This window comes from Pinus tabuliformis, chromosome 8, assembly GCF_031772625.1.
Source record: "Pinus tabuliformis cultivar Carrire ecotype Pingquan chromosome 8, CPIR1, whole genome shotgun sequence".
Classification (NCBI taxonomy): Eukaryota; Viridiplantae; Streptophyta; class Pinopsida; order Pinales; family Pinaceae; genus Pinus; species Pinus tabuliformis.
This window is the reverse complement of record NC_142294.1, coordinates 1,112,420,594-1,112,438,806: the sequence shown is the minus strand read 5'-3', so window position 1 is coordinate 1,112,438,806 and position 18,213 is coordinate 1,112,420,594. Positions and strand designations below refer to the sequence as shown.

Here is an 18,213-nt window from a genome sequence, read left to right as displayed (position 1 = left end):
ATTCTCTAAACCCATAGTTTTTTACACCAATAGAAGGGAAGTGCACACTACAACCTACAGCCTGAGTGGAGGATCTTCAATCTCCATGTGTTATATCACATGAACAGAAACAAAAAAACAATGTCAAATAAAACTCTTAAAAAATAAAAATACTTGGTTCAATTCCCCAATTAATGTGTCTATAATAATGGCGTATCTAGTGGTTATGGCAATAGAAGATAAAACAGCCTGCGTGGAGGATCTCCAATCTCCATGTGTTATATCACATGAACAGAAACAAAAAAACAATGTCAAATAAAACTATTAAAAAATAAAAATACTTGGTTCAATTTCCCAATTAATGTGTCTATAATAATGGTGAATGTGTCTATAATAATGGTGTATTTAGTGGTTATGGCCATAGAAGATAAAATCAACCCTTTAATATCTAGTGGTTATAGCAATAGAAGATAAAATCAACCCTGTATCACAATAGAAGATAAAATCAACCCTGTATCACATAAGTACAAAACAGACCCAATTATTTTCAAAATCACACATTAAAAAAAATATATAATTTATTTTAAACCCAAATATTTAACATTTAAATTATTTTAAACCCCAAATATTTAACATTTAAACATTTGAATCTAAGTTTTTTTTTTCTTTATCCCTCTTAGCATTAGCATTTGATATAACCAGGCTGGAATAAGATCTATTCTAGTTACATCTGTAACACTTGGACAGATCTTGTTAATCTCTAACTATAGTTTGAGAGTGCAATGATGTTGACCAATATCTCAAACGAATGTCTTCCAATAGGCAAAGCAATATAACTTCGTAAAAGAGAAAAAGAAAATGTACAGTCAACCAAAAATGTCTATTTCGTTGCATATGCTGCACTATAAAAAGAATGCTCATCTTTTGATTGACACGAAACTACTCCAGCAGAACATAATGCCTGCTTCAGATCCACACTCCTGTTTTAACTTGGAATATCCCCAAGCTCTTTTATAGGCCGTTCCACCTTTAGTTTCCTACAAGCTTTGAATTAGTGTGATCCAGCCTATCGAGAGAGAAGCCATTTGGCTTACTCCGCTTGCCCTGTGCACAAATTGCACAATTAACAGGAGGAAATGCCCCATAATAATCAATGGCATTTAAAATATGCCCATCTCAAATTTATACAAAGAAGCTTTGGGTCCCTGGTCCCAAAAAATGTTTATTGTGTCATCCACAAACTCCTTCAGTAAAAGTCCAGTGACTCCAGTTTCTATTACAGTGAACAGGTCATTTTTCTTAAGCCTGCAATCTTTTGGCATCAACTACTTCCTTCAATTTGATTCCAAGTGCTGTTGCTAATGGCGGAGGCACAGCATTGCCAATTTGGCGGTGCTTGCTCTGAATGGTACCACAAAACTTGTAGCTGTCAGGGAAGCCCTACAAAGAGACAACATCAACATTAGAACTAGAATTTCAAGAAAAATGGAAAACACCAATGGGCCCATTGGCTTAAAGTTAAAACAACGGTGACAAAATAACTTACTTGGGAACGAGCACATTCCCGAACAGTAAGAATGCGATCTTGTTCAGGATGGAAGCACAAGCCTACTTTGCCCATGGGCTGTGGGTCTGTAATTGAAGTAGGAAAATTCCCTTCCCAGTCCAATCTCCCAAACAAACCTTTCCACTGATTATGTCGATCCGCAGTGTTTGGCAGGCACCATGGTATCAAATCCACCAGTTGCCCTGTGGACAGCTTCACCTGTTCATCCACCCACAAACAACGATGCCCCTTCATCAGAATTCGATACTGCATGACATTCAACCTCGTCAAGTCCATCTAGACAATGTATTTTTCTCTAAACTAAACTAGACTATACAAATTATTTTTACAAACCTTTTCTTCAGGAAGATCCCGCCAATCAGCACCTGGACGTTTGGGGATACGCTGGCACCGGATATAATTCAACTCATTCATTTCCTTGGATATATGATCATAAAGGATAGACTGCTGACCACGTATCTGCTTCTGAAACCAGGATGCTGGGTCATTTCCATACTGCCAACCAGCAAAATTACAATGGTCAAACACCAAATTAATATCCCAATATTACCTGAATCCTATGAGCAAAAGCTTTAAAATAAGATATTTTTAGTACATTCAAGAGGGCTTCATAGAGGCTGTACAATAAAGATCCAGCTAGGAATCTGAAGAACCAATGATGTCTTGATATCCTGTCTAGTGTGCAATGATAAGCAATTGATTGGGCGTGTTGTTAACAACTGTAGCAATCAATTCCTTGCTTTGGCATTAACATCAACCTTTAACGATATAATAATAAATCAAATCTCTATGATATTTGAAAATATCGATCAAACTCTATATCCACTATTGGGCAAGTAGGTTGTAACACATAAACGCATCTCATTATCTGATGGCTTCACAACCCTTGAGAGGAAATTTGTTAGAATACAGAAGGATGAGATAAAAAAAAAAATGATTATATATCTATATACGATAAGCAGCCATTTGAACTGCCTCTTTATTACGCTATTACAGTTCCACGACTATCTTGAAGTTCTGCCACCACAAGATTAACTTTGTATTTTGCAATGGGCAAGTTTTTAGGATTATGAGAGAGACCCTAAAATTTAGAAGACAATACAAGGATAGCAGGGTACAAAATAGAGAAAACCCTAGTTATATTAGAGATGCTTTTAAACTTCAAAATATCATGGTTAAAGGGTATACATACAGCAGATAAAGATACTCTTGAGATAAATGGAAGAGAAACTTTATATATATATATAGACACACACGAACAGGGACTAGGCTAAGAGTAGACGCCACAACCACTATATATCCCATCTCCAATCAGATGTGAGTGTTACGCCACGTAGGGAGGGAAGTGAAACAATACATTAGAAGAGGCCACGACCACTAGAAACACACCTCCACTCGCATAAGCTTCATAACATGTAAGGATTCTTGCACCTACAGACTTAGCTGAACCAGTGTGGAATACAGAGGATAGAAATAGATTCTCTGCAATGTATTCTACAATTATAAACCTTTGCAAAGAAAACAGAACTTTTTAAGCATTTCACTGCAATCATTTCAATCTCGATAATAGAAAAATTAGTTAAGATTTATAATTGAGATAACTTACTTTAATTTCCAGTTTGTCTGCACCATTGCCGACTGGAGGCAAGTCACCAATCGTATCCCTAACGGTAATGGAACGAAGAGGGGCACCTCCTGCAGCATCTCTAACAGCAGCATACTGAAAGCCCCCGGGCAATGATATCTTAATTTGCGAACTTCCAAAGACATGCATGGGTTCCGGCCATTCAGGGAGTGATTCCTGTGGGGAAGCTGCCCAAATAAATGCCCTTTTACGTGATTGTGAAACACCATAATTTCCCGCTTGAAGAACTCCAAAACGAACCTGCCAATCATCATCCATTAAAAACGCATCAGAAAGTTCCCCTTTTTACCAAAAGATAGTAAACCTTACGGCACAGGCTTGGGAGATCATAAACGTCACATTGTGTATAATAGGAATAAAACAAAATAAAATAATAAAGATAGATTCATTTTAAATCTAAATCTTTATATTTATAACTGAATTTTTAATTATACTGAAAATTAAGATAGGTCTATCCTAAACTAATATTTATTAAAAAAAAACTCATTTATGTTGCTATGTTAACTTTCAATTGCAATTAGCTAATTTGCTAGGTTAACTTTCAATTGCAATTACCTGGTAACCCATCTCCAAGAGTGACGCCAGAGTGAGTCGGAATGTTTGACCTTTGTTGTAAGCCACAAAATTCCTAACATTCTCCAGAAGAAAGAATCTCGGTCGAAAATAATCAGCATATGACAGAAATGCTAAGATCATCTCACATTGCACTTTACTCCAAGCTCTCTGATTGAATCTATTCATTCCAGAAAATCCCTGACATAAAATTTAAACATCGTCTCAGAACCAATTTTCCAGAGATGGTTGGAATAAGTGAGGAATCCAGTAGCTGTTTCTATAGCATGATAATTTTGTTTACGACTCTTACAAAAGGCTATATATTAACATATACATAGAAAGATGACATGCCTTAAAAACAAAGCTATTTAACAAGGAACAAATATCGTCCAATACAAACGAGCATGTTTGAACTAGCCATTTTGTAGATGACAAGACTATACAAATGTAGATCTATTTTAACGTTAATTTTATCAAAACATTAAGAAGAATCAAATTTCTTTTTTTTTTCTTTTCTTTTTTTCTTCCATGAGTCACTAAGTAGCCATTACGTCCACGGTAAGAACTGGGCCAATCGACCCCGAAGGGGATCAAGCCCCTCTGCCTATATCTAGACCTAACACAAGGGCTTTCGGGAATTAGCCCTGTGACCTCCCGATTGACGAGGCACTGATTTGACCAGTTGAGTTAACCGAAATCAAATTTCATAATTATATAAATTTTATTATTTAATCTCATGTTATATATTAATTCTTTTATACTAAAAACACTTGTACATTAATCAATTTGATCTCTTCAATAAATTTAAAATCAATCTATACTGATTTAATTTGTTTAGATATTATCACATACATATGTATACATGTAGTTATTTTTTATTTTATTTTATTTTATTTTAGTTAAGATAAAGTCAATTTATATTTTTTAATTTTTAATATAATATAATGTTTATTTATTCTAACAAGTTCTCATCCATACTAAGCTGCAGAGCACTTTATTCTTGGTGCAACATTGTATTTGAGGCACCATTCTGACATTGAAGAAGCTTATGGGAAAGTTAAACATCAACGGAGTCGTCTAACGAGGCAGAAGAATTGTCCGGACAGCCAAAAGTAGCCGGAATCCAAGCAAAAAAAATTCAATTTTTTTTTATAGAGACAGTGTTTGAATCTTGTTTTTGATGGTGGAAATAGATTCAGCACCATCAAAAACGTCTAAGACACCTAAACTTTTGAAGCTTAACAACTATAACTTGGATTTACAAAAATCCTTGCTAGATTTTCTCTAAATATGACCAGAATTTCCTTAACTTTCCAGACAATTCCTCCAGCTAAACAGACTACGGCAACATCAACATTGCTGAACTCAAATTCAAACAAAAGTGAAGTGGCAAACTGATTACCTGACAAGGTGGCCCACCATTGATAAAATCAACTTGCCCTGGCATAGGCAGGTTTCTCCTTTGCTCATCAGTTAGCTTTGCAGCTAGTTTAGCGGCCTCTGTTGTAGAAATGCAATCCTCTTCATTCCCTCCCTTTTCCATGATGGACCTACCAATGCATCATCCATAAACTATTAAACACTAAAAGAGCTTGGGCCATGAGAACAAACAAGGTAAAGAATTTAATATGAAAGAGACACAATGACCATGTTTAAGTTCTTGTCAGATGAATCTAGGAAAAAAGAATCATGAACATGCTCGTTTGTTTGCCCATGTTTAAATTCTTGTCAAATGAATCTATGAAAAAAGAATCATAAACATGCTAATCAAGTTATAAAATAAATAAATAAATATATATATATATGACAAATACTTTGCAAGTCTAAATATATATATGCTCCTTAGTTTGACCAGTAGTTACTGCTACGCATGAGACTAACACTTCCAATAATAATTTACCTCAGTATAACATTGCAATTATCACAGAAAACCTCTGCTTCTGGATGGTTTAGCTTGAAAGCCTCCGCAGTAGGCTCTTCATACTCAATGGTCCACTTAGTGAAGCTCACTCATACAAAATCCCATAAAAAATTCAGCTGTGTAGTATTAAAGCAAAAGCAAGTCAATAATACGTCTAGAACTGTTTATGAATGACTTTTTCCAAAAGATGAAGTCCAGAACAGTTTATGAGAATTGTAAAATAGTGATGAAAAGACAGATCATGAAATATAGTAAAATTATTCAAATAGTTCATAACATACTCCCACACATGACTATGCTTTTTGACATCAAAGGATAACTTATATCACCATGTCCTTTTCACTTGTATAATTTTTACAGCCAAACATGCCTAAGCATCTTAAACCATTGGCAACAACAATCATCTGCAGTCTTTATTGCCGTTACCTAGACTGATTTGAATCTATTGTTGCATATTATGTGTGCTCAAAGCCTGCATAAATAACGGGTAAACCATAGGTACCTGATTGTTCCAATCCATGTGACAAACCTCCACATCCAGCAAAGATGTCTAGTGTCGCAAGGCAGTTCTGATGAGAACTGTCCATTTTGTCTTGTGCAGGAAGTTCCCCTACAATAGACTTTCCCTTCATCTTCACATCTCCCCTATCCACATGAGACTTGCCCTTTGCATCTGCCATGCCTTTTGAGGAGCTCAGCTTAACAATGGCAAGCAACTGCAAACAGAACCCAGTCAGTTTCATGCAATGCAGAGGTACAATAAAAATGCGCTTCCCTGTTGACGAATTAGAGTGAAAGGAAGAGGGAACAAAAAAAGTAAAAAAATAAAAATAAAAATATTTACTTACTTGTTTGACAGTTCCCTTTGAGGGATCAAAGATACAACTGCACCAGAAGGTGTGGTCCAAAATAACACTCCCTGATACCGCAGAGAAGTGATGCTGCCTCTTGACATCACATTTTCCGTGTATGGTGCCCACACTTAGAGTTGCCATCTCCTCACTGTAATATACCTGTACAGGAAAACGAGTTGAGCTGTCATATTGGCTTCATTGGTCACAACTAAAAGAATACAAGGCCTTCTATGTATCCACATTGTATTCAATAAACTAATAAACAGTCTGACATTCCAAAACCAACTATACTACTATTAAAATTTCAGTCCATGATCATCAATCCAAATCATTTTTTTCCTTTTTCACTAATTGTGTACCATACTACCGTAATGTTGTCCAAAGCTTGAGTATATATATAAGACAAATGCATGATAAAGCTATCAGATTTTCAAGGAAAAAATAACGAACAGTATAAGAGAAAAGCAGGGGACAAATTTGGCAATTACCTCCCTTATGTCAGCAGTGTAGGCCTTCTCAGGACCAACATCCTCAGGCCTGAAAAACCTTCTAACTGTAACCTTTGCTGACTTCAAGTCACCTTTCTTTGAGCCATTTGCAATTTTGATTTCCAAAATTTGGCAAATTACATAGGCACTAAGCCCCTTATTTCTGCCTGCTTTGAATTTTTCAATTTCTTTTTCTTCTCCAAATGATGGTAACTGCAATGCGTCTATATAAACAAAGTCATGAACAAAGTAGTCCACTCCATTATAAGTGAATCCATCCTTACTTGGAAACAGTTCAAATTCTTTCTTTGTCTCTTTTTCCCTCACGTTGCAACCATGGCATTGCCCAGTACCTAGACCTAGAGTGTCAAAGGGAACGCTGAAAAATGCACCCTTCTCAGGTGAATACATAGACTTGCAAAAGTATCCACTGGGCAATTGCTTCTTCTCCAATTCCTTGGCTTGAGCCCTATCAATTTCATCTGCAGCGGCATTTTCTTTCCTGTATTGATACCCCCAAGGCCGTTGTCTGATTTCCACGGTCACAGACCCTTTCACACAATTCAACTCAACATCAACACATTGTGTTGTCAAAAATACCTCCCTTGCATCTGCTGCATTTCCAAGGACTGTCTGAAGTCCCCTTTCAAGAAGCCTTCCATGGATATTTTTTGTACCATTTGGTTTCTCAAACATGTACTCCACAAAGATTATAGCAGGCAAGTCATCAGAACCCTCTGAATCAACTAAAACAGCACCACCCACTGCCACAGTATCTCCATGTATCAAAGCACTCCTGTATAAAGTCTCTCCAGAAGGCAGTTTGCCAGAAGACTTCCCAACCCAGTTTGCTTCTTTCCTGGATGATCTGCCTTTCCCTATTTTAACCGGAGAGGATGATTTTGGCATATTCTCAGAAACCAAAATAGGATCTTCTTCATTGTCGCTCTGTTCTTGATCTTCCTGTTCTGCAACCTCTTTCACATCATTCTCCTCACAATCATTGGATCCCAGGTCAGAACTTGAATAATACTCTTTCCATATGCGATATATAAGCTTTGTAGTGGTTGCACGCATTTGTCTTGACCGGGCTTCAAGTTTAAGAGATGCCCTTGGATTCAAATTTCTCTCTTTGATTATCGCCTTCTTCTTTGTTAGCATCAATTTGGTATGTTGTCTTTGCTCCATCTTGTCAGAGAGGCCAGTTACAAATGCACTTCTTCTAATCAAATCATCGGGATATTCTGCAAATTGCTGCAAAATTATCTGTCCATGGACTACAACGTACCTCTCTATATCTGCCAAGTTTGCTGAAATAAATGTTGGTTCGTTTTTATCTTGTATGGCAAGCTTCCTGATAACATCTGCAAATGAAAGCTTTGAAACACGACTTTGATTCTTCAACATCGAAATGATATTGATGGCGAGCTTTGCAGTTTTTAATATGGGTTTGTACCAAGGAGCATAATGTTTTGAAGGCTTCCCAAGCCTGTACCAAGCTCCATCAGTACGTATTGATATGAAAAGCATTGAAGCTCCAAATTCAATCATCCATTCCTTGATAGCACTCAGATAAATGTGAATCCCCTGTGGCGTTTCCCCATTAGATTCTGCTGAGCTTCCACCGGATTGATTTTCTTGTGATTTCGAAGTATGGCTGTCAGAGTCACCATCCAGACAATACCCACTACCGTCATCCTCTGTCATTATTCCTGAACCAAAGACCTCCACATCAGCCTCTGTATTTGGCAACATGGGAAGGAGCTCCAGTGGAACAAACCTTGAATCAGAATTGTACAGAGACCAATCATGCAGCATTCTGCGAGGAAGGTCTTCGGCAGCTAAAATTGGAGTATCATCGTCAAAGAAAACATATTCGTCCATCTCATCCTCGGTAGACTTGTAAAATTCAGGCAATGGATAATCATTAGCAATCTCACTTTCATTTATTTTAATGTAAAATTTCTTCTTCCCTGCTGGGGCTCTGCGTTGAGTTTTCAGAGCATTCCAATTTTCTTCTTCCTGAAGCAACCGGGCAAATTTCTCATCCTCATCGACAACATCTTCGCCCGCTGAACAAGCAGGTACCGAGATACCACCTTCCTGGATCTTTATACCGCCATTTTTTACCACATCTCTACAAATGCTTGCATCCAACTTCCTGCACTCACTTTCCAAGGTCACCAGTGCAGGCAATCCCGAGAAAAGTTGATCAGTCCCAGATGAGGTTTGGTCCAAAGCCACCAGCTGATTCACAACAAACTCTCCATTGGAGACAATATAATCCCTTCCATAAAACCGGCCAGTATTATTACCCTTCTTGGTATTCATCGATCTGACCACTCGAGCCACCATGTCATCAAACCCCAGTTCCGGATCCCCTCCATCAGGTTTTGACAAAGCTCTGTAAACTTCCATGCACAAAGTGGCCTTCTCGTAAAACATATCAAAAAACTTCTTGTAGCATCCAGCAGGTTTCACACACATATACTCTGCATACCCTGTGCAAAACCACACAGCGGCCACACCATCCTCATACCCTGTGATGGACCACGACTCAACACGCCCAAACCCCTCGCATCGAACCCCTTTCTCTTTATCCAAATCCCCGGATTTGGGCAAAATTAGTGCCGAGATGTAGATATCCATAACATCCAGCATTTCGACCGCTTGAGACTTCCCCTCCTCGTCATGAAGAATGAAATCCAAGATCCGCCTCTGCGGAGGAATTTCGTTTCCGTCTTCGGCGCTTGCAGTCATTAGAATTCCTACATTCTCTTCATCTACAGTCTTCTCTCTTTTCGCTTCGATTATACAATCCTCCTTTCTCAGCCTCAGGGCACTCTTCTCTTTGAAATCATTGCACGAAGCCGCGCGTTTGGGCAACTTCCTCGTGTTTTTTGGGTCCCCGCCGTCATCGTCTTCATTTCTGGCTCGTTTTTCCTTCTGCGGAAGACTCGGCCCGTTTTTCTTCAGTTTTTTGGAGCCCTTCTCAGACGCCTCTGATGAAGCCAAGTAGCTCATGCACTGTTTCCAACTTCGGAACTTCTCCCCTGTGAAAACAAACAAGAAATTTATGTGATAAAAGGACCTTCTTTCCAGTCATAAATTGGGAATAAAAAATGGCCGTAACTTCAGGTACTATCACATTTTCATCGTGAAAAAACAAGTTCTGTGAATTATGAGACGATGAGTCAAAGGTTTTCTTCCATTCTAAATTAATGAAATTTCAGAGCTCTGACTTCTTGTTACAAAATGGTTTTAAATCCCAACCAAGTTCAGATCCTCCATAACAATTTTGACAACTATTAAACAGACAAAAAGAAGAGATATGAGTTATGTGTTTATACCAGAAGGTGTAATGTAGGTCCGGCGAATGCGGCCATTGGGAGCGGTGGTCTGCAGGATAGTTCCTCCCTGCTGTTCCCACTGGTCATGGTTCGGCTCCATTAACGCCCGCGCCTCACTTCAGCTGCTTCCAAACTTCAGCAGTAGAGGAAGAAATGAACGATCTGATGAACACACAAGGTGCACGAGTATACTAATGGACTTCCTTTGCGCGCGCTCAAAAGGCTGAAATTTAAAATTTTCAAGTTTTTGGCGCCATGAATGTCTTCGCGCCAATGTTTTTGGTTGCCAGGGCCCGCTCTTTCGCTCGTTCAAAAAGCCCCCTTGAAATGAGACCATGACTTGTACCACGTTCACACATAAACTAAATTCGACTCGCTTAATGGTCAACAAACCTGAAGAACCCAAACCCACTGTTGCTTGGGTTGTGTTACAGGGTGGTTACTGCATATAACTGCATAATTTGGGAGAAAGAGTTTTTGGGTTAAAGTGTTGGTTTGATCTAAACTTATTTTATATTACTTGAATGAGTTATTGTTTTTCATGGTTGTAATGTGCATGGAAACAGCTAGGCGATTTTGTATTACTTAATAATTGGAATGTATAAGACGAGAACATTTTTTAGGAATTAAATTTGAAGAGAGAGGTTATATTTACTAGAAAGAATTTTTGGGCTACTCTTAATTTGATCTAGTCGATCTAAAATCTTTCAAAAAGAGAGATTACACATGGAGGATAAATTTTATTTTAGTTTTTTAATATTAATAAATTAAAATAAAATATTTTTTCATGTAAAAATGAAATTTAAATTATTATTTTTTCTTGTAAAAATGAAAAATAAGTTTAAATTTCATGTGTACTTTAATCGTGTGAAATTGCGTAGACATGGAACTTAAAACAAAAAATTATTATGTACAAATCAAAATTCTAAATGCACGTGAATGAGTATGTATAGAGACTATGGGTTCACCAATATTACAATCTATATAGGAATAATATAGAGAAAATTTAATAGGACCATTTACTCTTCTTTTTTTTAAATGGGAGGGGCTAGTTCCCAGAAGAAGCATTATGGGCCCTCTTTTTTGTACATATACGTGTCAGACAAGCTGACAACTGTCACATCATATTTACATTCACATTACAAACCACATTGTAGCAAATATATGTTGTTGTGCAGCGTCGGGGATCGAAACCTGGTGGGGAGCGTGGCAACCGACAGCCCCAACCATCATATCATGCACTCGCGCGCAATAGGACCATTTACTCTATCATCTCATGAACCTCATTTCTCAAATACAATTAAATTGTTCTTTTCTATTGTAAGGTAATTGGTCCAATTGTTCAAATCATTAGTTTTTTTAAAGATAATCAAAATATGCATATCTCTTAAATCTCCATAAACAAAAGGAAAAAAATAACTACTACTACATAAAACCTCCACAAACACAATTTTAAGTAAAATAAATATAACTTAAAAGAATCTTTTGTTATAAGAATTGTAGGTCTAAGCATATGTTTATTATACATAACACCATCTACAAAAGAACATGGAAATAACATTATTTTTTGTCAGCAAAACTTATTTTTCAAACTGAAGACTACTTATTTAGCATTGAATTTAGGAATCATAGTTGCTTTTAATCAATTTTGATCCCTAGTGCCTATTGTCAGGTCTTCTTATTAAATAGGCATCAAGAAAACATGCAGGTAATATTTATAAATGTAAGCAAGTAAAGTAAGTATTATTTACAAGCAAGTGGAGTACTAAGTAAGAAAATGAGTTGAAGTTTTGGAAAAAATTTAAGTACTATTTGTAAATCCAAGCAACAAGAGGATGGAGAATTGCTTCAAATTGGAATTGTTTTTCTTTTCTGAGTAGCTAGAGGATTCATCACAACCAAAGCTTTAGATCTTCCATAACCACTACTAAGATGTAATTTTAATAGATAGGTATATACATGCACATGTGAGCCCCATAATAATAGGATTCTATTATATAAAATTGATAAAATTTCTTTTTTTGAATTACCATGATATGGTAGTGGGGGAATTGTTAACATTTTTCTTTAATTCTCACAGTATATAGAAAAATGATGAATGAATAAAAAATTATAAAAATTGATAAGTAGAACATGCCATGAAAAGCTTATTTACCCTTCAGTGGTAAAAAAACATAAACAATCTTCATTTCAAATTTGAAATGTAACTAGAGAGCTCTTGAAGAGCAATGACCACTTCAATCTTGAACCCTACTCCTTAAAATGAATTTTAGATAATGTAAGGCGGTGAAGTTTATACTTGACATATATGGAATTCCAAATTGAAGCACAATATCTATCCTTGTAATATTATTTATTAAACAGCATAGATCTGTCTTGAACCTGGAATTAAAAAAATTACACTTTCAAAATTTTGATCCCTCTCCATGCTTGATAGAACCAGGTTTAAGATGAATTTATGTTGATTTGTTTTCTTAAATGTTGTCATGTATATATGTACATACGTAAAAAAAAACAACATGTATATATGCACATACATGGTCATTTATTTTTTATTATCACTTAATGTTATGTGACAACATCTTTCCTATACTAGGTTGTAAAGCACCTTACGACAGAAATCAACTATGAATATAGTCTAATCATTTTTGTTTGTTGTCAACGAAAAAGAAAATATATATATATATATATATATATATATCATTTTTCTTGTAACAAACTAATTAAATAATTTTTTTCTATCTTTAATCTCAAGGACCAACTTATAATAAAAAGTTAATCTTTGTTATTATTATTATTGGCATATGGTAAAATAAACAATTTATTTTTATTTTTATGTGTCCATAAGCATGTCAATTTTGAAATAGAGCTTCGAGAATTTTAATTTAATTATTAGTAATTAATAGTGCAAACATATAAATTAAATGCCTCATAAACACCCATAAGCATCAAAACACTTGCCTCCTCATACATCTCACATTGTCAAAAAAAAATCATAAAAAATAAGTAGATTAGAACCTTTTTTTTGGGGGAGTAAATTTCTATTGCCTTCAAAACATGAGATTACATAATGAGGTAGTATTTTTAGACTGGTTTGTCACTAGGAAGACCAGACCATAGCCAAAATTGCACTCTTCTCAGAGAGGCTGAAGATAGAAAGTTTTCAAAAAGTTAAAAATAAAACATGTATATACTAGTGTTTGGCCTTTTGTGGCCATGAAACCAAATAAAACTACCAGAAGACTAAAAACCACTAAGGGAAATCTCGATCCCCAGTATGGTCACCAATTTGTTATGTGGAAAATTCACTTTTGCGGACAAAAATGAGCTCCCTAAATCTAGTGGTTTGATCTAGAACAACAAAGGGAAAAAATAACTATGTTTTCCTTAAAGAGATTAGAATACGGAAAAGAGACCTACCTGGAATATGTAGTAAGTCCTCCTCTTCTTTTTGCTTGTAAGCTCAGAGTTTAGCTCAATGCGCTATAAATGGAACCTGCAACAATGACTAAAACAAGCAAGAGAACTACAATATCCACATAGCATAAACTAATGTCTCTAATCAATGAGTCAAAATGGCATTGAAATACATAAGCATCAACATGACACAAGTATAGGAAAACAAAGTTCTTTTTGTATTAATAAATAAAGGAGAGAGTTACAACCATTTATAGATGTTGACTTTGTAGATGTCTCCCCAATTGTCTTGTCCTTCCTTGCCACAAAGAAAACCTTCACACTCAACCCTAATTCATAAATGGATGATGATTCCTTAAGCTCAAGGCAGCAACATGAGGGCACTAGTAATCTCCAAAAGTCAACCCAGACTTTATGGGGGTTAGTAAATTTATAGGGTAAAAGTGGTAGTTTAAGATTTACCAATCTAGGCTTGAGATCCACATATGAAGGAGAACAAGCTAAAAATATAAGAGATAAGACCTCTAAAGAAGGAATTCGATATCTATATCAATGGTAAATGGTTAAAACCACCTTAAAAGCTTCTTAAAGGAGAAGATTCAAAAATATTTTTTACTTTTCCCGAAATTTTAGAACCATGGCACCTGCAAAGTAGAGCAACCTACGCCGGTTAGTGAAAATTTTCAGTTATGCAACTAGCAACATGATCCAGGTTGATCTTCAAAAAGTACCAGTGGCATGCTAAAAGGCTCAAAACTCAAAGTGGCGAAATTTGGATAAACTTAACATCAGATTGAAGTGTTCATCATCTTGATTCCAGTGGTGCAAATGACACTCAAATCCAAGTTCATACGAAGAAGTTAGAGCAAGTCAAAATTTATGGTTGACTTGTCCAGGTGGCAGGAGGAGATGAAGTGGAAAAAGTCTTAGCAAATGGGGAAGTGTCAAGTGGCAAGCTGCCATTGATCCCGCATATTGCATATCGCAGAGGAAGAGGTCACAACTTAAGAGAATCGGCCCCAACAGTGGATAAGAATCGACCCCGCAGGATCCCAGTTGCGATTGCTATATTGCATATCGCGAATTGGGGGAGGAACAAGTATTTGAGAATCAACCCCCAACATAGCCAGGTTTCGATGTGATAAAATCGCAATCGCAGCGAGAGTAGTCAAATGGAGTATCACCCCAGCCTCCGCTAATTGCGATTTGCGATGGGGCTCTGGACCTGATAACTTATTAACCATGCTTAATAATCTTGGCGGGTCCACTGTTATCGCAGAACACATGTACGCCGATGGCTCCACCAATTTTGATTTCTGATGGGGTTTCTAGACCCGATAATTTATGGACTAGGTTTGATAATCTGGCAGTTTCGCAGTTGTATGGGTTTTGAAATCTCTCGATGGAAAGCGTTGATTGCGATTTGCGATGGGGTTCCCGGATGTGATAATTTATATGTCATGTTTAATACTCCTGGTGGGTCCGTTGTATCGTAGAGTGCTTGTTGTTTAGGCTTGGGTCTATCTGCTGATTGCGGGGAATGCCGATAGCCATGTCATCGAGTTAAGCGCGCATTCAAAAGGATTTTGCCATGTTTGTAAGGGATGTTGTCGCGACCTGAGATCCTTGATATCAGATCAAACCCGCCTGATTAACTTGGTTTGTTGTTCATAACTTCTCGGGGTTTGAGGGATTTGTCGCCATGCTTATTTAAAGGACCTTTTTGTGTCGGAAGAGGGCAGAGAGGACTGGCCGATGGTTCAGAACATGGTACGCAACGGCAAACCCTGACCTGGTAGCAAGGGCCGAAACCTCGCCCTTGAGCAGCAGGGAGGTTTCGAGAAGTTGCAGAAGGCCCGATTATCCAAATTGGGTGTTTGGATAGGCGTTTTTGCACGATTTTTCGCCAGGAAGTCAGTGGTGTTGTATGTTTCTAGAGTTAGGCTCTCCATGTGCCATTTATCTTCCAGACTGGAGGTATAAGGATGTTTATGTAAAAATGTGCTTGTACTTCTCTCTTTCCATGCCATTTAATGAATGAAGGCCTCCCCACTATTGAGCAGGGCCCGGAGATGTAGTCCAAATTGGACAAACTTCGTAATCAAATCCCTATGTCTCGATCTCATGGATGATTATGTCTCTTTTATATTCATTTTATATGCTTATGTTCCATGGTTTTTAAGTGCTCTGTTTTGTGTAATTTTGATGCATTTATAAGCAAAAAATTTCTAGATCACAACCATTGCAGGCAGACAGGTATGCAGGGTGTGTTGGGGCTAAAAACATTGTTTTTGAGTTGATTGAAATAGAAACTCAGACTTTTTGGAGAGGTAATTCTCAGGTATCTACAAAGGGATAATGACAAAGTGTTCAAGGATATTGATTGATCCAGTTTTCAGGCCTTTTGAGCGGATCTGAAAGAAATAGCTTGTAACATATTGCCCCCTAAAGTGCAAATTCATAAGCAATGGTTGAGAACTAAAGTGATTTACCTTGTGACAATTTTGGATCAAGAACAAATTGGTCGAGATCATCATCTGTTACAATACATATTATCATCATGATATCATTGTTGAGGGAGGCATACCCATGCTCAACACATAAGCCAATATTACATGTACAATGATCAAGAAGTCTCGTCCACTAATGACAAAGTGTGGAGCCATGCTTGGATGATTGTCTGAATGATCATAGCCATCATACTTTGTAATCTTGTATGAATCCTGAAATTATAACCTGGATGGATGGAACTAGATATGGGGTCTTCTACCTCATCACTCAATAGTATGAGTCTAACCATGTGAATAAATGAGCTGGAGTTGAATATGGTAGACACCATCTAATTATCGGCCAATGATGTAAGTCGTTAACAAACGTGAGAGAAACCATCGATAATGATAATGGATCTCAAGCTACTATAGTACAATCTATGTGGTGTGAATGAATGAGTTGAAGTCGAAAACCACAAAATCTTTCGGACGAAGGCCAATGAGGAAGACCTATCGTCGGGAGCGAGGAAACTTTCCATTGAGGTATGCAAGCTCCAAGGTACCAAAAGGAGTTTCTAAGTCAACTTCATGCAGGATGATAAGTTGATGTTAACAGGAAGCGACCCGCTGCAACAGGGTCTTGAAATGTCCCTCATCAACAACACGAAACGGGTATCATGATTTGAGACAAAATGATGTTGATGTAGAGTTGGTTTAGGAATGACAGTCATGAAGTAAGGCTTAAGCTATTATAGCAGATGTCGATTGAAGGAATTTTCTTGAACAAATTGGCAACACTTTATGGAGTTGGCAGCATTGACTCAAAACCAATTATGAAGGTTTTTAATATGATGTGATTAACCAAAGAGGCAAGCAAATTTACCAACCCAATAGTCACGAAGATGAAGTGAAAGAGTGTCATGTTCAAGAATGACTCACAACCATTAATAGGTTAAGTACCCTGTTTTCCCAATTTCCCCAACCATTTTTGGTTAGTACCTCTTTATTTTTGACAAGTTTGAGGAGGATAACATATGCTTGATCTATAAGTTCATCCTTCAAATGAATCCTTCTGAGTATATTTAATGAATCCTAAGAAGGAGTGGTTCGGTCTCGTCATGTTCAACGAGTCCAACACTGTTTGATGATTTTACGAGTTTAGCGAGGTGTAAGTCAACTTCTTTTTTATGTTTAGAATTTTTGGAAAAGAGGCGAAAAATAAAACTCCAAATGTTCCTTTTCGTAAATTTAGTCTCTTCAGTCTAAAAAGGTAGAAAACGATACTCAAGAGAACCTTTTAGTCATCTATGACTAAAATATTCCTTTTTCGTAAATAGTCTATCCCAATCCGGAAAAGGGTTAAATGTATACTGGGAAGAGGTCTTTTCATTTAATTTATCAAGTTTGAAAAGAGAAGTGCTCGTCTATTTTTTCATGTTTTGGGAGTCTGAAAAGAGTTGAAATAGGACTCTAAGGAGTTCACTTTGTTGTAAGCTTAGAGGGCCCAAAAAAGTGATAAAAGTGTGCTCTTTCATCAAAATGACATGTATTGAACTTAAAATCTACATCAGATCCTTCAATTAGCTTTTAACCTACTCAAAACATCATAAAAAAAATAAAAATATATGCCATATGGTAAAATTAGGTCAAAAATACCAAAAATATAATAAAATAACAATCAAATTGACCATAAATAGGGAAAAGTAAAAACATTTTTTACCATTTTCATTTTACCTCTTGTGAGTGAGCTCTGAGTGCATTTTAACCTCAAACTTCAGTAGGTGATTGCAGCCAATCCGGTTGACCATTTCTAACATCATCAGCTCCAAGTAGGAGATCTATCCTTTCTCTTCCTTTTCACCGTCTCCATTTTTCATTTTGTGCATTTTTTAGAGTTTTTAGCATTTTAGGGTCTAAATTTTCGACTTAGGCCCATCGCACCCTCTCT

The 18,213-nt window shown here is 36.8% G+C and overlaps 1 protein-coding gene across 1 annotated transcript; it reads right to left on the bottom strand.

Moving 5' to 3' along the window:
* Window positions 1–788: 788 nt before the first annotated feature.
* LOC149239241 (DNA (cytosine-5)-methyltransferase 1B-like) lies at window positions 789–10,515 on the bottom strand. The gene is made up of 11 exons (XM_089373357.1): window positions 10,360–10,515; window positions 7,010–10,062; window positions 6,516–6,680; window positions 6,161–6,383; window positions 5,647–5,755; window positions 5,149–5,296; window positions 3,747–3,944; window positions 3,153–3,431; window positions 1,880–2,041; window positions 1,526–1,744; window positions 789–1,419 (listed from the first exon to the last, which is right to left on the bottom strand). The coding sequence occupies exons 1-11, from the start codon at window positions 10,457–10,459 to the stop codon at window positions 1,279–1,281; spliced, it is 4,797 nt and encodes a 1,598-aa protein (XP_089229483.1). The 5' UTR covers window positions 10,460–10,515; the 3' UTR covers window positions 789–1,278.
* Window positions 10,516–18,213: the final 7,698 nt, after the last annotated feature.